General features: G+C 44.7%; 1 protein-coding gene across 4 annotated transcripts in view; it reads left to right on the forward strand.

The window, feature by feature from the left end:
* Positions 1-23095, forward strand: part of Rad50 (RAD50 double strand break repair protein) — a 204594-nt gene extending 181499 nt beyond the window's left edge. For all 4 annotated transcript variants that reach the window (XM_052757808.1, XM_052757807.1, XM_052757809.1 and 1 more), the window contains 5 exons: positions 577-801; positions 16548-16633; positions 17152-17294; positions 19583-19716; positions 21247-23095. In XM_052757808.1, coding sequence (XP_052613768.1) covers positions 577-801; positions 16548-16633; positions 17152-17294; positions 19583-19716; positions 21247-21433 — 775 coding nt within the window. In that variant the 3' untranslated portion in view covers positions 21434-23095. The remainder of the gene's footprint in view (positions 1-576; positions 802-16547; positions 16634-17151; positions 17295-19582; positions 19717-21246) is intronic.
* Positions 23096-23661: the final 566 nt, after the last annotated feature.

Here is a 23661-nt window from a genome sequence, read left to right on the forward strand (position 1 = left end):
TGGAACTCACTTGGTAGTCCAGGCTGGCCTCGAACTCACAGAGATCCGCCTGCCTCTGCCTCCCGAGTGCTGGGATTAAAGGCGTGCGCCACCACCGCCCGGCCAGAAACAGAATTTTTAATGAGTTTTACTGTAGAAAATGACTATTTAGTTTATTGCAGATAAAATTGCACTGTGTCTTTAACACTTGTAAATAAAACTGATTGAAACCTGTTATCCAGTAACTTCTCGTTTTTGGCAGTTGGTAGTTGTTGCGTTCTTAGTTCTAAAGCAGAAGTGTATGCCTTGGTTTCGTGAATCCCCAACAGTGCTTTACATCGTCAGTATCCAAAAGCCAGGACCTTCGTGATGCTCACATGTTGTGAGGATTCTTTATTCCTCCCACAAAAATTAGCTGCTTCCAAAGCCTACTACTGCAGAAGTGTGGAGGGAAGAGAACTAGCTCAGAAGCCTCAGAAAGCAAGGAGCGCCTCTGCATGTGCTCGTCACTGAGGAGAATGACACCTGTCAGGGACTTTCTGCTTAGGTTGCCAAAAGCCAGACAGTGGTCCTCACCAATCATTTCCCCTTTCCTAGCGAACATCAGAAGTTGGAAGAGAACATAGACACTATAAAAAGAAATCACAGTTTGGCACTGGGGCGACAGAAGGGCTATGAAGAAGAAATTCTTCACTTTAAGAAGGAACTTCGAGAAGCTCAGTTTCGGGATGCTGAGGAAAAGTATAGAGAAATGATGATCGTCATGAGAACCACAGAGCTGGTGAACAAGGACCTGGACATCTACTACAAGACCCTGGACCAGTAAGTGCCTCGGTGTTTGTGCTCACTGCAGTGATAGCTGAAGGCACACTGTGGTTGTCTGTTTTCCCCGTTTCTGACTTTCAGTATATGACATTTCATATATACCATGAATGAAAAAATACTTGCGTCTGTATGCCTGTGTGCTTACATTATACAGCATACCTCCCCTAACCAGTCCAAGAACTTCACTGTCTTAGCCTTCAGCCATCTCTGCTCCCTGTTTCAATAACAAAGGTGTTTGCTTTCTCTGCTCTTAAAAACCAGGTGTAATACATGTATAGTGTGTTCAGGCTTTTTAAAGGTGGCATCACATTTCAGGTACTCTTCGAGGAGCTGCTGCTTTGGGTTTGTCCTTTTTGGTATGGCTATAGTTCATCCATGCTCCCATGTACAGAATCCTGCCGTGAATCACTGCTGTGTCCCATTCTCCTGGGCTTAGATCTTGGGGTCTTTCCTAACAAACCGTGCCATAGGACACTCTTATGACATCTTTTGACAAAGAGATAGACTAAAGCTGTACATGTGGCAATGGGTTGTGGGATAGGCTTGATTTTACAGAATGCTGGTTTTTTTTTTTTTTTTTTTTTAATGGTTTTTCTAGCCCAGTGTGGTGGCTCAGTGCCAATAAGCCCAGTAGGTAAGAGGCTGAAGCAAGTGAATTTCTGTTTAATGTAATAGATTTAAAATAAGAACCAGAGTCGGGCGGTGGCGCACGCCTTTAATCCCAGCACTCGGGAGGCAGAGCCAGGCGGATCTCTGTGAGTTTGAGGCCAGCCTGGGCTACAGAGTGAGATCCAGGAAAGGCGCTAAAACACACAGAGAAACCCTGTCTCGGGGGAAAAAAAAAAAAAAAAAAGTAAGAACCAGTTGTGACCTTTGTGTACAGTCCTCTGATTCATTTTTATTATTTATTTTTTTAAAGAATAGAGTATTTTTAGTTGGGTGGTGGTGGTGCACGCCTTTAATGGCGCACGCCTTTAATCCCAGCACTTGGGAGGCAGAGGCAGACAGATCTCTGTGAGTTCGAGGCCAGCCTGGGCTACAGAGTGAGTTCCAGGACAGGCTCCAAAGCTACGCAGAGAAACCCTGTCTCAAAAAAACAAAAAACAAAAACAAAAACTAGAATACTGTACTTTTGTAGCTAGGCCTTTAATCCCAGCATTTAGGAGGTGGTGGATCTCTGAGTTTGAGGCCAGCCTGGTCTACAAAGTGAGTTTCAGAACAGCCAGGGCTACACAGAGAAACCCTGTCTTAACCCCACCCACCCCCAAAAAACCCCTGTTTTTATGTTACTGATTTTTTTGTTTTGTTTTTCAAGACAGGGTTACCAATCATACATATTAATGGGGTCAGTATGATATTTCCTCATATGCATATGGTATGCACAGATTAGATCTCACCACCCTCTTCTCCTCTAGTTACAAGTGTTCTATTTTGGGGGATTTGGTGGGGAGAGGATCTCCCCTGTATCCCTGACTAGTCTGGAACTTTGATATGTAGACCAGGCTGGCCTCAAATTCACAGATCTGCCTGCCTCTGCCTTCTGAGGTCTGGGATTAAATGCATACGCCACCGCGCTCAACCTCTTGAGGACATTTTCAGGCTGTGTATAGGAGGGACTGTGTAACACTGGCCCTTCTGCTGCTGTCTTGGTTTGCTGCTCTGCTTTAGCTGTGTACCTGGGAGAGGGATAGCTGGGTAGGATGGCCAGTCTGTTTCTTGGTGCATTTTGGGGTTTTGCATGGGTTCCTGTGATCGAGTACAGGTCATCAGGCTTGAGCAGCAAGTGTGTGAGCCACTGAGCTATCTTGCTAGCTCGATTTCTTGAGTTTTTTGGGTTTTTTTTTTTTTTTTTTTTACTTGTTTATTTGAGTCAAGGTCTTACTGTGTAGTCCAGGCCTTAGACTGACAGAGATCTGCATGCTTCTGCCTCTGGAGTACCTGCTGGGATTAAAGATGTGGGCCACCATACCCAGCTATTTGTTTTTTGGAGAATCTTCAGACTGAAGTTCCTTCTGCATCCTTATCAGCATTTGTCTTATAGAAATCATTCTAACTGGAGTGAGATGGTCTCTCATATATGGACGGTGTGTAATTCACTGATGGCAAATGATAGCAGTGTATTTTCGTGTTTGCTGATCATTTGTATTTTGAAGTACCTATGCAGCTCATTTCCCCCTTCTTTAGTTTATTGAACCACTGTTTTTTTTATTGTTTGTTTGGTTTTTTGAGAGAGGGTTTCTCTACATAGCCCTGGCTGTCCTGGAACTCACTGTGTAGACCAGAATGGCTTCAAACTCAGAGATCTGCCTGCCTCTGCCTCCTGAGTGCTGGCATTAAAGCCATGTGCCCCCACTGCTCAGCAGACTACTCATTTTTAAGTTCCATATATGTTCTAGATGTTTACCCTGCCAGATGAGTAGGTAACATTTTCCCCCATTCTGTAGACTCTTTGTTGATTGTTTCCTTTGCTGGGCAGAAGCTTTTTAATTTGATGTAATTTTTGTCTACTTTGTCTTTTGTTCCTGGTACTTTTAGTATCTTGTCCCACAGAAACAAACCCTTGCCTCTTACAGAGTTGTGTCCGATGCTTCCTTCTGCAGTTAAGTTTCAAATGTTAAATGTTACCTGTCATTGACTATTGTGTGTAGTAAGAGACAGGTCTAGTTCATCCTCTGCATCCAGAATCCCAGCTTTCTCTGTTCTTTGCCCACTGTCTGTTGTTACCACCTTCATTGAAGACCAGATGATGTAGAGACATGCTTATATTCCTAAGCTCTCTGTTCCCTCCGCTGCTCTGGTGTCCGTCTCTGTCAGTGCTGTGCTATTCTGATTGCTGTAGCTGTTAGACTATTCTGTGGTGATGTGATAGTCTTCTCTCTTGTCCTTTTATCCAAGATTGCTTTGACTATTGGGGTTTTGTCTGCTTGCTTCCTCATTTTATAGGTCTATATGAATTGAGAACTTTTTCCCTAGTTATCTGAGGGATGTCATTGATACTTTGATATGGATTGCACTAAATCCGTATGTCAATTTGAGACGCAAGGAAACAATTCAACAATACTTATGCCCAATCTATGAATATGGACACAGACTATCTTTCCACTCTTTTGTGTTCTCTTTGAGTTCTGTCATTGGTATTTTATAGTTTTTTTGTAGTGGTCTTTCTCCTCTTTATTTAAATATATTCCCAGGTCTTTGTTTCTTTTTTTTATAATTTATTTTTATTTTATGTGCTTTTATGTGTTTTGCCTGCATGTATGTCTGTGTGAGGGTGTCAGATCTTGGAGTTACAGTTAGTCGTTAGCTATCATGTAGGTGCTGGAAATTGAACCTGGGTCCTTTGGAAGAGCAGTCAGTGCTCTTAACAGCTGAGCCATCTCTCCAGCCCCCAGGTTTTTGTTTCTATAGCTGTTTTCAGTGAGATTGTTTTCATATCATTTGTTGTGGTGTATGAAAATACTGATTTCTATATGTTGATACTTGTGATGATACCCTATGATCTTGTCAGCCTGACTGCATTTAGAAGCATCTTGAAATCTTGGAGCCTGGTTGTGGTGGCTCATACCTTTAATCCCAGACTTTGGAGGCAGTCACATCTCTGTGAGTTTGAGGCGGCCAGGTAGACACAGTGAATTCTAGGACAGCTAGGAATACATAGACCATATCTTAAAAAAAAAAGGCTTGACTATCTGAGTTCAGTCTCCAGAGTCTACATGGTGGAAGGATAGAACCATCTCCTGTAAGTTATCATCTGACTGCCACATGCTCTGTGACATGAGCAGGCAAGCAAGCTAGCCTGTGTACGTGTACACACACACACACACACACACACACACACACACACACACACACACACTCGAACAGGAACACAAATACAAAAGAAGCACCTAGATTAGTCAAGCACACCAGTGTGTCTGTGAGGGCATTTCTAGAGGCAGCTAGATCATCAAGGCTCTGTCTTAGCCATTTGTTTAATCCCTTCAAAATTTGAAGCTGGGGTGATGGTGCACCCCACTTATCCCAGCACTTAAGAGGTAGAGGCAGGAGGATCAGCTCCAGCTACATAGTGAGTTTAAAGCCATCCTAAGCTTCAGGAGACATTAACTCAAAAATGTTTGGGGTAGGTTGTTGGGAAATGGTGGAACATGGTCACTAAGGACTTGCCTTGGAAGACAGTGTCGGGCCTGGCCTCCTCTCATTACTTTTCTTTGCTGCCTGACTGCCGTGAAGTGAATAACTTCTTCTTTATGCCCTCCCTCTGTGTTTCTGCCTTGCCACAGACTTACAAACCATGGAGCCAGCTGACCATGCAGTGAAACTGAGCCAAACTAAGTCATCTCTCCCTCAGGTTGTTTATCTCAGGGATCTGATCGCACTGGATGCTTACTAATCAATCTGGTCTGCCACATCTCTAATTAGGATCTAATTAAGGTCTTGAAACAAGGCATATGGTTAGAGAGCCCTTGCCTAGAAGACTCTGTCCATTTGTCTGCTTCCTTGAGTCATTCTGTCCTCCCAGCTCCTTCCTGTGTGCCTGTAGGAGTGTCCTGTCCTCTGCTTGTGTTTAGTTCTTTAACAACAGGTGCTGTGGAGCTAGTAGTCTTAGCACCGCCTTGTGTGCGGTAAAGAACAGGATCCTGCTGGCGGGGGTGCTGAAGCGTACAGGGCAGATTGGCAGGAAGAAGCTACCATGTGGAGTACAGTCAGAGATACCGTAGGGAAAGTAAAACTGGGAGTTCCAGACAAAGACAACCTATAACACGTGTTAAAATTACTGCCTCTGGAAAAAGAATTTTAACCCTGTTGTAGTAGGTAATCATTCACCACAACCTTCTGTTTCCTCATCTATAAAATGGGAATAAAAACCATTTATACCAACATTCACTGTAGAGATAGATAGTTATAAGACAAACTCCAAGACCGTTTAGAACTAATCCAGCTTCCTCTGCCGTGTTCCTTTCTCCTGTCCTTCACTCCCCTGCCTCTTTTTCGTGTGTGTGTGTGTGTGTGTGTGTGTGTGTGTGTGTGTGTGTGTATGAAAACAGAATTTCACCCATACCCAGACTTGCCTGGACCTTCCACTGTGTGGCCCAGGCTGCCCTGGAATTTGTACTAGTCTCCTTCCCTGGGTCTCCCAAGTGCTAGAATTCTGGGTCTGAGCTGTTCCTGGCTCCATGCTCCGGAGTTGAAGTTCCTAAACTCTGTTCTCTACTCACTCTAAAGAACTAACTGTATTAAGGAAACACAGGTTTCCATTGCTCTTATTTCAATATTCTTGAAGATTAAATGTCCCAAAGTTGGGAACTTTGCAGAGGAGAGACCAAATTCTGAGTACTTACTACATTTAGCTATAATCAGATAATAACATAACATAACAATAACAATTCTTTTTGTCCATTTGTAAAAGACAGGGTTTATCACATACTGTATTTATTGGAGAGATTAAGCAGCCTGCCACAGTTACTAGCAGAGATAAGATGAGATTTCAGAAGCAAGGGACTTTCTAATCTTGTATGCCAAGCTGCTACCATGATAGCCCTTATTAAACCCTTTAAAGGAAAAGCCTGGACTTAAATAATTTATACATATAGACATATTTATGTTGTATAAATGTGGACTAACTCAGCTTTCTAATAGCCATGATAATTGACTAATTTTCATTTATTTTATAACTCCTCAGGTAGATGTCTACATGAAATACAAAATTGTCTTTTATATTAAGCTTTTGATTGCTGACTTGTTTGACACTGTTCTAGATAAAGTGAACACAAATGAAGAAACAAATTAAGAAAAAGAAGCAGCTGGGTGTGATGGCACAGATCTATAATCACAGCACTTGGGAGGCAGAGGCAGCTGGATTTCTGTGGGTTTAAACAGGTCTGATCTACAAAATGAGTTCCAGGGCAGCGAAGGCTATATAGAGAGACCTTGTCTAAAAAAAAGAAGGCAAGAAATTAGCAAGTAATGGTGGGTGCTACAATGAAAATGAACAGTATAGTTAATTGAGGAGGTGCCGGAGGCCTGGCCTCTTCCAGGGACAAAACATTTAAGTTAGGGCCTGAGTGATAAGAGGGAGCAAGGTGTGCACAGTGGGGAGCCACAGCCATAGCAGGTACACAGTAGTGAATGCAGCAGCGCCAGGACCAGGAGCAGGGCGTTTTGTGAAACAGATGGAAGGCGTAGTATGCTGTGCTGAATTGCCCTGGTGAGCAGTTTGGTTTTACTGAAAGTGCATGGCAAGGCATAGCAGCCCTCCTGCCTGCTATATGGAGAATGGAGGATAATACTTAGGATCAGAAGCTATAAGGCCAGTGAGGAGAAAGACTGACAAGGTGACCAAAAAGATAGTGGTGGAAGGCTTGAGCATAGCCATGGGAGTGGGGAACAGTGATGGTGCCGGAGTTGACACACCTCACTTCGAAGTTGAGGGAAGGGAGGGGTTGAGGGTTGTTTCTGCATGGTCTCACTTATGCAGCAGGCTCCCAGGGAACAAGGTGCTATTTCTGAAATGGGCAGGATTTGAGAGAGGAAAGGAAGAGTTCTGTGTTGGGTACTTTAATGCTTGTGTAGACTTCCAAATGAAGAATTGAAGCATGTGTTGCATATGGAGAGGGTGTGGTTACAGAAGGGAAGGGTACAGAGACTAGTTGACAAGTGGGTCTGAAGCTGCGGCGGTGGCCAGGTTGTTAAAGGTTGTTATAACATGCAGACCAAGTGAAGCAAATATTTCAAGAGTCATTAACTCCTGAGATGTTGAAGAAGACAAGCTGAAAGGTGTCCTTGAATTTGACAAATTAGAGATTTTTGACTGGAAAGCCAGCAGTTGGAGTAGGGTGAGGAGAAAATGTAGGAGAGAAATGGTGGCAGCACATTGTGCTGGAAAGGGTGCCAGAACTTGGCATCATATCTAGAGGGAGCTGGGGGATCACTGATGCAATGGGAAGGTCTGTGGGGAACTCAGTCCTTGCTTACAGTGCGTGGCTCTGAAGACCTGGGGTTTTGTGTGAGTTAACTGATAGACTGCTATGTCCAGGAGCCCTCCAACTGTCACTCAGTGAGGTACCACATAATTCAGGTACATTAAAGAGGTCATAAAAGACTGCTAAAACCTGTCCTTTTCCTAAACTGCTGATTGAGCTGAGAGAATGAATGCCTTGGTAGGCGGGGAAGGAAGGGCATTTCCACAGAGGAATATAAGGTATTGCACTGGTACGCAAGGGAGCTCTATGGAGCGAACCAGGAGTGGGTAGCAGTGAGGAGATGCAGGGGTGCTTTCCATCTAGAAATTTAGCTTGCTTAAGGAGCAAAGCCAGACTGTTCAGTGAGGTCTTTTATCTGCTAATCAGATGCATTCTTCTAAATAAGAAAAGTAGTAGTATTTCCTTCGAATGGAGTCTGTGGGGTTTCTCCTGCATACAGTGGATATCTCAAGATTTATATTGTGATCCCTAAATTTGCCTTCTCCCCCTGCCAAAATAAGGGGGGGGGGGCGTCTAAAATTTCACTCATTGTTTCGCCTCTTGGAATAAGAATACTGTCGGTGTCATCGTCGCACAGTGGTCTATTTAAGGTAACACAGGAAGTTAGCAGTGCATTTTCGAGAAGAGCTGATTAGCATCTGTTATTAGTAATCATCTGAAACAGCAGCAAGCAGAAGCATTGGCAGAAACACAAGCCGAGAAGCAAGCATGTGTGGCTTAGATGCATGACTCCCCCCACAGCACCACAGTTTCAATGAAATTGGAATACATCTCTTGCCCAAAGTGCTGTCCAGGATTTTGTTTCCCAGATGTGAAACATTGTGTGTTACATCAAACTGCTTCTGAGACTCAGGAAACACGCAACTCCCAAGTTTGTATCTGAGAAACTCCCACAGCTTTGTATTTGAGGCAGAGCTCTCTGCCAGGCTGTTGAGAGCGTGGGTCTCAGCCTTCAAGGGGAGCTCTGGTTGAGAACTTTATTCAGGACTTATCCTGCGCTGACCACAATGCATTATGGTTTCATACAATAGCATCCTGTGGGATTGATTACAAACCCAAAGATAGCCAGGGGTATTTCACATCTACTTCAGGAATGTTGTTTGTTTTAATCAAACGTTTATCTTTTGATAATGGTTGAACCATTGCCTAATGTTAAAAGCTGATATTTAGGAGGCTGGCTAAAGGAAATGAGTTTAATAAAGTCATTAATAGTTTTAATTTGGAAAAAAGTCACTTAAAGTTGCCATATTAAGGATTTTGAGTTCAGCAAGAAGAAATCCTAATTCATTTGGAACATGGTACTCACAATACCATTTCTGTTGGGCAGGAGGAACTTCTGCTGACCCAAATGTAAGGAGGCAGAAAGTTCTCCTGGTATGGAGTTCTGGGGCAGTAGGAATATTAGCATTAAAAAGGCTAATCATGGAGACTGGAGAGACAGTTCAGCAGTTAAGAGCATGTATTGCTCCTGCAGGACTTTATGAGTTCAGTTCCCTGCACCCATATCAGGAAACTCACAACTGCCTGTAACTCCAGTTCTAGGGAATCCCATGCATCTCGGCTCCTTGGGCACCTATACTCATGTACATATGCTCACACAGACGTATATGCATATACACGTAATTAAACTTAAAAAAATTGTAAGGCTAATAAAGCATAGCCAGTTTTTTGGGCAGCCCATGCATCAAGTTTGGGACAGTTTTAAACACAAAGATGAAAACAGTGTATGGAAAATGCCTTTGAAAGTATCTGCTTTTTTTCAACCAGGATTTGCATTAATTTAGTTTTTATGCTTCCAGATTAAAATAATTACAAAAAAAGTCCATTTGTATTTGGTCTTTCCAGTTATTAGTCAGCGAGACTGCTTGAGGTATGGGGAAATCTGGGTCAAGGCTTGCCTTTGTTTGTGCACTTGCTATTTTGAGCAGTAATCCAGATTTTGCATTGATTGCTTGTCTTCTCTGCTTGAGTCCTGTAGTTGGTTTGAGGAGGGAAGGAAGCAAGAGCTGGAGAGGCCTTGAGGAAGGAGAAGCCTGGGTCTCTTTAGAGGATGCTGTTCTAACCTCTTAGCACCTGCTTTCTCATGTCTGCGTCTTAAGCCTTTGATTCTACACTGTTGGTCAGATGCTGAGGTGGAAAAGTAGCCTTTAAACAAAAACACCAGCCGGGGGGTGGTGGCGCACGCCTTTAATCCCAGCACTCGGGAGGCAGAGCCAGGTGGATCTCTGTGAGTTCCAGGCCAGCCTGGGCTACCAAGTGAGTTCCAGGAAAGGCGCAAAGCTACACAGAGAAACCATGTCTCGAAAAACTAAGAAAAAAAAAATAACAACAGGAGGCCTGATGTGCGGCTCCATTTGTGACATCAGGCTGGAAGCTGTGTGTGCTTAGGAAGAGGGTAACTCAGGCTCACGGAAGCTCCTGTCTAAAGAGCAAGTGTGGAAGGCAGTTGGCTGGCTTGGAAGTGGGGGAAGAGCTGCTCCCCGCTGGGAGGTGCTGAAGTGGCATTACAGTCCCTGGCACCCAAGGGTGCCTTTGTGAAGAAGCAGAGGGTGTATGCTAGAACAGCTCCACGCGCTACAGTGACAGCTCTGGGTTGGGCTTGGGTTCCTTTAATTATTTTTTTAGAGCAGTTGTAGGTCTGTAACATAATTGAGCAGAAAGAAAGTACAGAGATTGCTTACACCCCACCACGTCCATACAGGCCCAGCTGCTTCCACCATCTGCTTCCCGCACTGGAGCTAGCGATGAGCCTGTGTTGCTGCTCCCACTGCCATGCGGAGTGTGCTGTGCATCCTTCACAGTGGACACCGTACATTCTGTAGCATGACCAGAACGGGGTCTAAGAGAAGCCTCCCACCACAGTAGCTTCTTTAGCACAAGACTTTGTACTTTATGGCCGCATGATGCTGCCTTTCAAATGGGAACCTCCAAACTTGTCATTTGGAAGATCACATTCTAGGGCTCAGGACCACCAGAATTACCATTCCTCTTCACAAAATGCAAAGGAGTATTGGAGAGATTTTTGAGGAACTCTTCAAGTTATTAGTGAATATTGAGTTATAAGACTAAATAAGTTTATAAATTGCTGTCTTCTTAGATCTTAGAAATTCTTACTCTCTTTTGAGAACCAATTTTTACCAGGAAAGCATACCGATTCATGTGCGCTAATACATTCATTTAGCTGACACACAGCACTCTAGGCCACAGCAGGACTATATGCTTGCCAGATAACCACTGTCCTCAACTGCCTCAAGCCCATGACATTTAAATTGGTTCCTCAGGAGAGATCTTAGATTTTTAGGGTCATCCTTTTGTTTTAGGGATAGGTTTCATGTAGTGCTGTAACTCTGGCTAACCTTCAACTTGCTGTGTGGCCAAGGCTGGCCTTGAACTCTTGATCCTCCTGCTTCCACCACCCCCTACCCCCACCCCCCATGCCAGAATTACAGGCACACACCACAACTCATGGTTTTATGCAGTGCTGGCAATCAAACCCAGGGTCTTGTGCATGGTAGGCAAGTACTCTTCCAACTGAGCCACATCCCCAGTTCCTCTGGGTCATTCTTTACAGTACTTAATATTTAGTACCTGTAACAAGTGCTAAAGATGTGCCTCAGTCCATTGACAGCTCCAGGGCTGCTTTCCTTCCATCAGCTTGAGCCTGTCACTCACCTCTTCCTGTGGCAGCTGTCCCCTTCTGCTCTCTCATATCATTCTCACCCCTCCGTGTCCAGTTTCTCTGCTAGGTTGATAAGTGGTTCCTGCTGTCGTTGTAGGAAAGACTTCCTCCTCCCTTCCCCATTGACCTCTACTCACAGTACCCGCACCAACTGAACAGTTTTGTTCTCTTAACACCCATGGTTTCCTGTCTTGTTTCTCCTTGGAATGCTCCCTTAAGACCTTTCCAAGTAGACGTGATTGTTCCTCCCTCTCAGGCCATATTATTGGTACCACATGTGTTACAGGTGATTTGTGCTTCGCCATACTTCACATCTACAAGTCACAGAACACTCGTCAGGATAGGTGGATTGACGAGGTGACATTGCTTAAAACTCAACAAGGTGCTCCTGCATCACTAACGCTGTGTAGCCCTGGCTGTCCTGAACAATCTCTGTAGACCAGGGTGGTCTTGAACTCACCCCTGCCTCTGTCTCCAGAGTGCTGAGGTTAAAGGGTGTGTGCCAACAACGCCTGGCCGGCTCACTCTGTTTTGTTTTGTTGTTTTTTTTCATGTAACTTTCATGTTCTTGGAGGCATGCAATTCTTTTATGTTCATAGAGGTGTGTACTTCTAACTTTTAATGTCGGTATATTCCATAAAATAGATTTTGCCTATTTCAACCATTGACTTTAGGAAGCTTTCAGATTTGGCCACCACTGATGCTGCTGTATGTATGGCTTTGCATGCTTATGCAGATAGACCAGAAAGATAGCTTCTTAGAAATGAAGCCACTAGGTCAGAGGGTATGGTCATTAACTTGTTAATGCTAGATTGGCTCCCAAGAGCACTTACAAAGCATGTGTTTCCACTTGTTCTGGTTAAAGCTGACGTTTCTCTATCATTTTAAGTGTCTGGTTCATCACATGTCCTTTAACACTCTTCATGGCATCATTTAATTTATATCTTCATAGTTCTATGCCTTAGTCAGATCTTCTCAATCCAAAGATTACAGAAAGATTTTTTTCTGGGTATTCTCCAGTGGTCTTCCTGACCAGCCTCCTGAGTAGTAGGTGTGTGCCACCACACTGGTTACTGTAACATTAATGTGTGTGTGTGTCAGTGTCACAGCATTCATGTAAAGGTCACCTGGTGTGTTGGGCCTCTGATGCTTTGATGTAGGGTCTGTCATGTACAGCTGACCCCTGAGCTTCTAGGGACTCCATGTAGGAGAGCTGGATTTACAGGCACACGTTACTGCATCCAGCCTTTATGTAGGATCTGGGAATCTGAGCTTAGAGCCTCACACTCCCCACTTTAACTCTTAGTGATTGGAATTTTATTTTGGAGTTTGATACAAAGTCATGATGCTGTTTTCTCCTTTCCAACAGTATTGAGATATTTCTAATTGATTTGAAATGTCAGTTATATTAATTATCAGAGGTTTTTATTTGTGTTAACGTCTAGATTTTCTTTTCTGTCCACAAACTTTTTAATATTTCTTCCTGTCTCAGTACCACAGTTTTATATTTATGGTTTCTCTCTCAAAATTTTACAATCTGTGTACAGATTTCATTGAATTCTTTTTAAATTCAATGCTTTGGTTGAATTTAAAATGCTGGGCTATTTTTGCTTTGGTTGCTTCTATTTATGGTGCACTTGGAAAGAAGCTGTCTTTGCAACAAGGAATCTGCTGCCCCTGTTGACTCTTTGGAATGTGTCTCCTCTTCAGTCATTTCTTTTTGTGCTATTGAAAAGTTATGGCTTTTTCCTCTAGTGCTGGATATTTTTTAATTTCTTCCTATTTTATACTTTTTATTGCCATTGTTAATAGGATCTGTGTGTGTGTGTGTGTGTGTGTGTGAGAGAGAGAGAGAGAGAGAGAGAGAGCGCGCATCTCATCTCTGTCCATCTTTTTTTTTTTTAGACTATGTAGCCTTATTTTTTGAAGAGGGTTTCTGGGTCCCATCACTTCAGCTGGCCATTGAGCTTAAGAGGGTCCTCCTGTATCCATCTCCGCAGTGATATGAGCCCCTGAGGCTGGCTCTTTATGAGAGTTTCTGGAGTTCTGAATGAAGACTTTGGCTGCACGTATTCTCCTGGCTGACCCATCTCTCCAGCTCTAGGGCCCCCCCTGCCTCCACCCTTGTTTTTCCCAGCAGTGTTAGAAGCTAGGTAGTAGTACTATACAAATGGTTTGCTTTGAGATAGGGGCTCACTATGTATGTGGCCCTGCCTATCCTGGAGCTCATTATGTAGGGCAGGCTGGCCACTAACTCATAGAGACCACCTGCTTCAGCCTCCTGAGTGCTGGTAAACGCTTGCACCACCATACCGAGGCTTATGTCTGGTTCACTTGATAATCTTTATAGTTCAGTTGATTTTCTTGAATTTTTAAGCACACAGTCAAGCCTCACATGCAGAAACAGTGACGGACTCCCTTCTAGTGCTTGTCATTTGCTCCTTCCCCTCCTGTTTACCACGTTACTGTTTCAGAGCTGTGCGAGGCAGCGTCTCTCTTGGTTACTGTGGGGGAAATGCTTGTGTCTGTGTTAGGTGGTGTTTGCTGTTGCGCTCAATGCCTGACTGAGACATTTTGTAAAAGAAAAGACATTTTTTCCATTTTACCAAAACTCAGTGTTAGTGTACCAAATGTTCCTTTTATACCCACTGGCTCATCAGTTTGTTGTTTTGGTTTGGTTTTTTTTTTGGGGGGGGGGGGCAGGGGTTTGAAACAGGGTTTGTCAGTGTAGCCCTGGTTGTCCTGGAACTCACTCTGTAGACCAGGCTGGCCTCAAACTCAGAGATCTGCCCGCCTCTGCCTCCCAAGTGCTGGGATTAAAGGTGTGCCCCTCACCCCCTGGCACTCATCCATTTTTCGTTAGTCTGGTATGCAGTTGTATGCAGTAAGTTGCCTTGGACAGTTTTCTTCCTGCTGTGCTGTTCTTGCTTTCTAGGGATAAATACCGCTCAGTAAACTGCGATGGTGTGCAGAGGTAGATGATGTGCTTGTCTAAGATGTGCTTAACCCTGGGTTCCTTGCCAGTAGTCAGGTCTACACCACGGCATGTGGTCTATTCAGTGCCCTTACAACTAACCTCAGTTCTGTTTCGGATGCTTGTTTCTGTCATGGTGGGTAAAACAGGCCCAAAAGTTTTTGCTCTCTGATCTCTCTCCTTGCTTTGTAATACTTTGTATACCCAGAAGGTAGGCACACCGTGAGGATTTGATAATGCTCAGAACACCATCTTGTCTGCTCACTGCCTTAAAAACGATCATAATCAAAGTATCCTAGCCACTTTGTCTGTTTGCATAGTGACTAGAGGTTGGAGAGATAATGTGTGACTTTGAGCACGAGGTATCTTTCAGAAGGTGACGGGTATTGGTAACCACTCCTGTCAGTGCTACTCCGTCAGGTGGGCAGCTCTCTCTGATACCCCGAGCAGGCTGGCTTTCTGTACTGGAGCTCTCCCCGCTGCTGTGGGTCTCAGCAGAGACTGCACGCTCCTGCCTTCCTGGTGTGTGTTCTCAGTTCACGTGCTTCTTATGTTATCACTTCGATAACAATTCAATAACATTTTTTAAATGCCATTTATAAAATTAGGATCATGGTGTATAAAGCTATGGAAGAGTAGTGTTCACACGATTAGTTCCTAGAATATTATGTGACGTATTTTTTTGTGATTTTCCTTTTTGAAGAAAATAGCTGGCTTGTCTTCTCTTTATGAAAAAAAAGAGATGAGCATGAATTAGCAAATGGAGACTTGGTGAAGCAGAATGGTTTTTTTCCAGGCTTTACTACTTCAGCAGCCCTCCATCTGATATTTAGACGTATTTATGTTGAGTCATTTCTTTCTCTTTAGCTGATGATCAGAAGATCACAAAATGATTGTACAGAGGCAGTGGCATTACGTTTAGTTTCTTTTTTTGTATATATCAGATAAGAGGCCTGCAAAGGGAAGGGAGTCCGCTCACATCCTTTGCATGGTGATAGCCGTGAAACCTGCCTTCTTACCACGGCAACGACTTTTGTAGCTGATAGTCCTGCCTCCTGATCTGAGGTAGCCAGGGCAGGCATGGTACTCAGTTTTATCAAGCAGCTTTGGCTTTCACAAACATTCTTTGTTCAGTGTCTAGAGACTGCTGCTTTAAAAGAGAATTGGCAGGAAGGGCACACTGTGGAGGTCAGTGCATGATAGGATAGGACTTGTGACTGAGTAAAGGGTCAGGCTTCTAAGTCATCCTTTTGAGCCAAAGCTGCCTTTGGGGAGATACAGTTCTCACAGATCTGAGGAATAAAAGAGCATAAAGGGCTGCCTTTGAACAGTTCTAGGAGCTGGACATAGTGGCACACACCTTTAGTCCCAGCACTTACAAGGCAGAGGCAAGTGGATCTCTGAGTTTGAGGCCAGCCTGGTCTACAAGACAGCCCAGGGCTATAGAGACCCTGTCTCAAAAAAAAATTAAAATTAAAAAATTCTAGAATTTCAGAGCCTTGCTTCTGCTCTGTGACAAGGTTCCCTGGCTAGCTGTGCCCGCCCTCACCTTTAGCACATAGGTCTGCCTACAGCAGGCCTCCTGCGGGTACCAGGGAGGCTGCCCCTCCAGTGTGCTCTCAGGGCCTAGGAAAGAAGCCTGTTAAAGCTTTATTCTCTGAAAGGTTTGGGGGATTTGTTTTGAGATAGGGTCTCACCGTGTAGCTTTGGGGAACTTGCTGTGTAGATCAGGTTGGCCTCAAATTTATGGATATCTGCCTCCTGGGTGCCGAGATTAAAGGTATACACTGCCACACTCAACTCTGCAGTTTCTGAGTACTCAAAGAAGTATTTGGGTCCCAGAATAAAAACGGAGACATGTGAAGACTTGGGGCCTGGCGTATGCCTAGCAGTTTCAGTGCCAGGGAAACAGCACAGCTTAGTCCTGTGTAACTTCTTCTAGCCCTTTTCATATTAAACTTTCATAATTGAAATACTGGGGCAATGGTGTTATCTGTATTATTATTACATATATTACATATTGACACAGTTTAACATAAACTATTGCATAGCTATTCTATGTCTTTCATATAAATAGTACATATTCTACCAAGTGGCTTCCTTTTTCCAGAGCAATAATGAAATTTCACAGTATGAAGATGGAAGAAATCAACAAAATTATTCGTGATCTTTGGCGGAGTACCTATCGTGGACAAGGTAATTAATATATGGTGTGTCCCAGATGCTTGTTCCAAAGCTCTGTCCACGGCCTCCCCTGTATGACCTTACCATGCCAGCATTACCTTCTTAGACCTCTTCCTGAGCATTTCTTTGAGATTTTTCTAAGAATTCTTATCTTTGCAATATCTTATAACAGAAAGAAAATGCAAAGTTTCTGTTCCAAAGCCCTGTAGGACTCATTGTCTGTAGCAGACACAATGGGCTGATGACATAATGGTTTCTGTGAAAGCACAGATAGGGATAGGCCCAAATGTGATAAGAAAACTACCCAAAGGAAACTTAGCAAAGGAGCCAGCCCAGGCTGGGGGCGGGCCATCCAGGCTGCATCTTGGCAGACCACGTGGCTCCTGGGTCCTCCTGGCCAGAGAGTTTGCAAGGCAGCCAGTGCTCCCAAGGCCGTCAGACTCACTGTTGTCCCCAGACTTCTTGGATGATGTGTATAAATGACAGGGGTACAGTGTGGGTTCTGTAAAATACTCTGCTTTCTGTATCAGATATTGAATACATAGAAATTCGATCAGATGCTGACGAAAATGTCTCGGCTTCTGACAAAAGACGGAATTACAACTACCGAGTGGTAATGCTGAAGGGGGATACAGCCTTGGACATGCGGGGACGATGCAGTGCTGGACAAAAGGCAGGTATCTCAGCAATCTAGGAAGCCAACTTAAAGAGCTAAAAGATGGACCTGATGTTGTGGAAGCCTTGGACTACCCTCAAATGAAGGAGAAGTCCTTACAGCTTCCTTGCCACCTCGTGAAGGAGACAGACACAGCTATCTCATGGCACCATCCCACTGCCAGCTAACATGCCCTGGTAGCACCCTGAAGATAACGTAAGAAAAGGGTCAAAGTTACTCAAACCCATTTTCACTTCCACAGCATTTCTTCTCAGAGAAAGGTCACTGCTTCATGGGCCCCCAAAAATACAGTCTGGTATCAAAATGGGCAGGAAATCTCAGAATTAAATAGTAAATATACTGCCAGTCATAAATAATACTAGCAGGGGGAGGGATGGAGCTCAGCTGGTAGAGTGCTTGCCCAACGTGAACAGGCTTTGGCTTGACCCCCACCACTACCTAAACATGTCTATAATGCTAACGCTAGGGAGGTGGGAGCAAGAGAATCAGAGGTTCAAAGTCGTCCTTGGCTCTAGACTGAGTCTGAGGCCACCCTGAGCTGCACAAGACCCAGTCTCAAATGAACAAAGAGCACTAGCAAACTGGAGCCCGAGTTGAACCAATGAAGGATTCTGAGCTGGGTCATTGAGAATATAGCCTCTGCATAGGACTTAATCCCCCCCAGCACCAGCACCTCAGCCTAGCCTTGGGCTGGGCCCTAGACCAAGGGCTCAGTCTGGCCACTGGCCCTACTTGAGGCTCCCAGAGGAGGACAGTAGGTAGGAAGAAGGTAGGTGGGTTTGAGCACTGGGGGAATCAGAATGAGAAATGTTTTAATAAGGCCGGAACATGAGACCTGCATCCCAGAGCATGGGGAGGTCCTGAATGTTGATTTCTGTTAACCATACACAAGGATGCAGATTCTCAACTTTCATATTAAAGCAGATTTTTCATAAAATTTTGAAGGCTTAGAAAAGGATGCCATATTATTCATATAATTATCCCAGTTATTGCCAGCCCAGACCGCTAACACCAATTTCAGGCAATGCATATTACTATACCAATCATAGTCGGAAGAAATTACTAATTTGTGATCTATAAACAGTATCCCTACATGATTTATTGATGTCTAATATTCATTATAAAGGAGTTTGAAACATGGTCTCTGAGCAAAAGTCAGTTTCCTGTAGCTGCTCTTCCGTTGTGAAAAGTGGCAGCACTTGCTTCCTGGTGTAGGGAGTTGTCAGATGAACGGTTTGGTGGTTATGGGCCAGCCAGCAGCCTGCACGTCAGCGGCTGGTGGGGGATTGGCAGCTGTGGGACACAGAGGCAGGAAGGAAGTGTCTGTCCCCCAAGGGACAATAGGCTTCTGCAGTCTGCTGGCTGCCCTGGACATCAGAGGGAAGGTGTGGCCTGCCCTGCAGTCAGCAGGCAGTGAGATGAGCGCTCACGCAAAAGCCTTCTGCCTTCCCCGAACAGTCTGAGTCTTTGCTGTGCCCCGTCAGCCCTGAGAGGACTAGGGCCGAGTCTGAGGGGTTTAACGTTTAACTTTTAGTAACTGTGAGTGGACTCGGTGGCTCCTAGAGGTAAATACAAATAGAGCTGTCCTCTAACTTTCCCTCGCCGTCACAATTACACAAGCAGACACTTTGATGTGGTTTAGAACACACTTACCTGCTTTCTCTTTTGGACCAGAGCACTTGGAGTTCAAGTCCCTGTGAAGCCCAGGAAAATGTAATGTGTTTGCATTTTCCAACAAGTTTCATCATTGAGAAACTATAAGGGCCAGATCAAAAAAGTTTTAAGGCTAGGTGTGATGACATACACCTTTTAGCCCCGTGCTCAGAAGGCAGAGGCAGGCAGACCTCTCAAGAGTTTGGTGCCAGCTTGGTCTACAGAGTGAGTTCCAGGTGAATCTTGGACTTCTGCTGATAAACTGTAATGCATCACCCCTTAGCCTATGATGTCAGCTTTTAATAGAAGTGGAATGCTGGCAGTGCTGTTTCTCAGTGTTTTGTTTCAGTGCAAATGATAGGCTGAGAGAATGTGGCTGATGGCCCACCTTCCAGAAAAGCATGAATCTACATTGAACTGTCCCTAACATCAGTGACCTGTGACATTTCCCACCTCCTACTACCTTTTTTTTGTTTTTGGAGACAGGGTCTTACTGTGTAGTTGGGTTGGCCTAGAACTCAGAGGTCCACCTGCTTTTGCTTCCTGAGTGCTGGGAACAAAGGTGTCACCACCATGCTCCGTTCATTTCACCGTCCCCTTCTAAAGAAGACTGCTGTGCAACTTCTCTCCAGGTGTTGGCCTCTCTCATCATCCGCTTGGCATTGGCTGAAACCTTCTGTCTGAACTGTGGCATCCTTGCCTTGGATGAACCCACGACAAATCTTGACCGAGAAAACATTGAATCTCTTGCACATGCTTTGGTTGAGTAAGTATTTCAAGTTCGGGGCAGATTGTAATTTTTTTTTTAAATACCAGTAGCAGAGATGGGTGTGGTGGTACAAGCCTTTAATGCCAGCACTTGGAGGCAGAGGCAAGCAGATCTCTGAGTTCGGGACCAGCCTTGTCCACATAGTGAATTCCAGGCCAGCCAGTGAGACCCTGTTTGAAAAAAACAAAAACAGTTGAGACCAGGCTTTGTACTTCGACTTTCAGTAGTAATTCTCCAGATTTTCTTAGAGGGGCTGGAGAGATGGCTCAATGATTAAGAACATTGGCTGCTCTTCCAGAGGATGGGAGTTCAATTACCAGCACCCACATGGTGGCTCACAGCTCTAACTCCAGTTCCAGGGGATTAGACACCCTCACACAGACATACATGCAGACAAAACACCAATGCATATAAAATAAAAAGAGCTAGAGTATTGAGGCATAGGCATATCCTGCCTCTCCCCAAGTGTTCATAGGCCATGTAAAGGTGAGGAGTTCTGAGCTTTCTCTGGATATCCTGTGAACGCGCCAATGTCAAGCACAGGAGTCAGTATGTGCCCTGGCCAGACACTCAGAGCTGGTGGTAGTAGGGCTGGGACTCTCTGTCACATGTCACATGACTACCATGAGGAATGAGAGCGTTTATGGAGAAAGCATCCAGGTAAGTAAGTAGATGATGCCAGAGTCTAGATTGTAGTCATTGTGTACCCATTCCTCATGTCAGAAAGGCTCCAGAGTAGGGCGGCAGCTGTTACTTGTACACACCCCTGCCTCCAGAAGAGCTCTGACAGCACTGATGTCCTGCTCCAGCCAGCTCTTCATAGTCCTGGGGCGCCAGCAAGAAAAGAGGGGGTTGTGGTATCGAAACATGAAGTGCATCTAGCCCCAGGCATGTGATAAACAAGTGTGAGTTAAAACTCTTGTTGCAGCTCACTCATAGCTGATACCTCAGCATGCTGATGATGAGCAAAAATGTCCCCAGTACACCCACTCAGGCCCTCTGTGTGTCACAGCACTGATGCATCTAGTGACTGGTGGTGGCAGAATTCTAAGTAGACGTAGCTCTTCAGAAGGCAGTGTTATTCCCCTACCTGTTGTCTCCTGAATTACTTTTAGACTTTCAGAGAAGTCTAGCAGCAGGTCAGGAGAGTCTAGGCAGGCGAGCGGGCTGGGCTCTTATGGTTGAATGGTTTAGGTTTTCCCAGAAGACTTTCCCCTACGTGAACAGCAACTTAGGATCTTGGGAAACTGGTCCAAATTCTTGACCTGGTTCTTAGCCATATGAGTGGGGAGTGGGACTCTGCATCCCTGCATCCCACTGTGTGGGAAGGAGATAGGACTCCTTACCTGCCTAGGTTGAAGGCCCCAGCCTTTCCCCATTTCCTGCAGGGCAGCCAAAGGCCCTGTCACACGTGGCACAGGAAAAGCTTGGTTGCCACACAGCTGTTCTTGTATCTGACAAGATTTCCAGTGGTTTTTCCAAATGTATGTCCATTAGTAAAAAGGTGTTCTCAATGTATTGTTTCAGGATCATAAAAAGTCGCTCACAGCAGCGTAACTTCCAGCTTCTGGTAATTACTCACGATGAAGATTTTGTGGAGCTCTTGGGGCGATCTGAGTACGTGGAGAAATTCTACAGGATTAGGAAGAACATGGACCAGTGCTCGGAGATTGTGACGTGCAACATTAACTCCCTGGTCTCTTATGTTCACTGACTTGTTTTGGTAGGGAAGTAGCCTATGTGAAGGGAACCATGTCGGGAGGGTTTGAGAAGACCTAAGATCCTGAGGCTGCCTCAATTGAAGGCTAACTGATGTTCCTCTGAACACAGTCCCCGCGGACCTAGCGACCTCCCAGTTCTGCTCAGCCTTTCATCTTCCGGCCAACTGAAGATCACCCAAATGAGTGACACTTCTTAGAGCATTGCTGACTGGGGTGGAGGGGGGTGCTGCTGCTTTGGTGATTTATGGGGTGGGCATTTTAAAACTGTATTTTCTTTGAAGCTTTGAAGTGAGATTTAATAACTGGCTTGGCTTTAACATGAATCCATGTATATAACCTGTCTGTCTGAGCCTCAGTCATTGAGTGGAGGCTGGCAGTGTGACAGAAGCCATAGATGGTCGTCTGATGGAGTACCCAGTTCCCTCCCCATGCAGCCCTGCCAGATAGTTATTCTGCCCATGTGTTAGAGAGGAAATTCCCCTCCTGACCTGCCTATCATTTGGAAACCTGTCACTCTCTTCTCTGTCGTGTGTATCCACTTGGCCTGGCCATTAATCCCAGTTACTCTCACAGCAGGTTCCCATGTGGGTGGGAAGCTAGGCTCACCCACAGCTGGGCCCGCTCCCCATGAACAGACCTGCAAGGGCAAACCTCAGTTTCATTCCAGAGACCAGTCTGCTGAAGTCCAGTCCACATTTCCATGGAATTGCCAGCTGAAGCCTTCTGTGTATATTCTGTGTAGACAGGGTCCATCAAAGTCACATGCTTGCAGATGCCACTTTACAGCTCTATCATGGAGTTGGTTAGGCCTGCTCTGCGCAGTCTGCAGATCCGATGGGCAGCAGCTCTAGAACAGGGCTTGTTTTTTCCACTCATGACTGTTTCCTTCAGATTATGAGTGGAAAAATGATACATAAATTCAATGCATACTGAAAATAGATAAGGAAAATTAGTTTAAAACAATTCTTTGGTATATTTATATATACAACTATCATTTATTAAAGACAAAAGCAAATATTTGTGTACTAATGGCATGGATGTAATTGTTTTGCACATAGAGTTAGTTAAATCTTAATGGAATGTTTAATACTTCAGGAGGACATAAAACATCTTCAACATTTTTGAGAGGTGATTGGTAGTTTGATTCTATAATCAATTTTAAAGTTGCTTCACATAGCCAGGTATGATATCCCAGCAGAGGCAGGTGGATCTCTGAGTTCAAGGCCAGCTGTATATACATAGCAAGACTTTGTCTCAGAAAGCAAATATTTTTCACAGATACATGTATAAAATGCAGGGTAATGTTTTTGTCCATTTTTAATGTTTTTGGAAATTCTGTCACTCCCAAACCAAAATGCTGTGGGATGTCTTTTTGTATGCTGTGAATATGTGTTACTCCCATTGGCTAATAAATAAAGCTGCATTGACCTCTGGCAGGGCAGGATGGAGCCAGGTGGGAAAATCCAAGAGAGAGAGAGGAGAAAGGAGAGGCAGGGGAAACGCTGAACCGCGCTGTCCAGGAGCAACATGTAATGGGATGCAGGTAAAGCCACAGAACACGTGGTGAAACATAGATTAATAGTTATGGGTTGAGTTAAGTTATAAGAGCTAGCTAGTAAGAAGCCTGAGCCATAGGCCATATAATTTGCAATTAATTTTAAGCCTCTGAGTGATTATTTTATAACCAGCTGCGGGACCTCACGGCCGGGACTGGGCCGGATGGGACCAGAGAAACTTACAACACCAAAATTCGTTTACCGTATAAGAAAGGGCCTCTAGCCGGGCGGTGGTGGCGCACGCCTTTAATCCCAGCACTCGGGAGGCAGAGGCAGGCGGATCTCTGCGAGTTCGAGGCCAGCCTGGGCTACAAAGTGAGTTCCAGGAAAGGCACAAAGCTACACAGAGAAACCCTGTCTCGAAACCCCCCCCCCCAAAAAAAAAAGGGCCTCTAGTCCAGGCTGGTCTTTAACTTAGTTAAAAACCTTGAACTTCTGATCCTCTGCCTCCCAAGTGCTTGGATTACAAGCATGCACTACTATGCCTGGTTTATGTGGTGCTGGGAATTGAACCCAGGGTTCATACATGATAGCCAAGCACTCTACTGACTGGGCTACATCACTGGTCCCAAATTATTTAATGATTGGTCACTCTATGAAACTCAAATCAACAACTCAATTTTTTTTTAAATATTTATTTTTATGTGTCTGGATGTTCTGCCTGC

The sequence above is a fragment of the Peromyscus californicus genome, unplaced genomic scaffold, assembly GCF_007827085.1.
Source record: "Peromyscus californicus insignis strain IS unplaced genomic scaffold, ASM782708v3 Scaffold_3__1_contigs__length_106647218, whole genome shotgun sequence".
Lineage (NCBI taxonomy): Eukaryota > Metazoa > Chordata > Mammalia > Rodentia > Cricetidae > Peromyscus > Peromyscus californicus.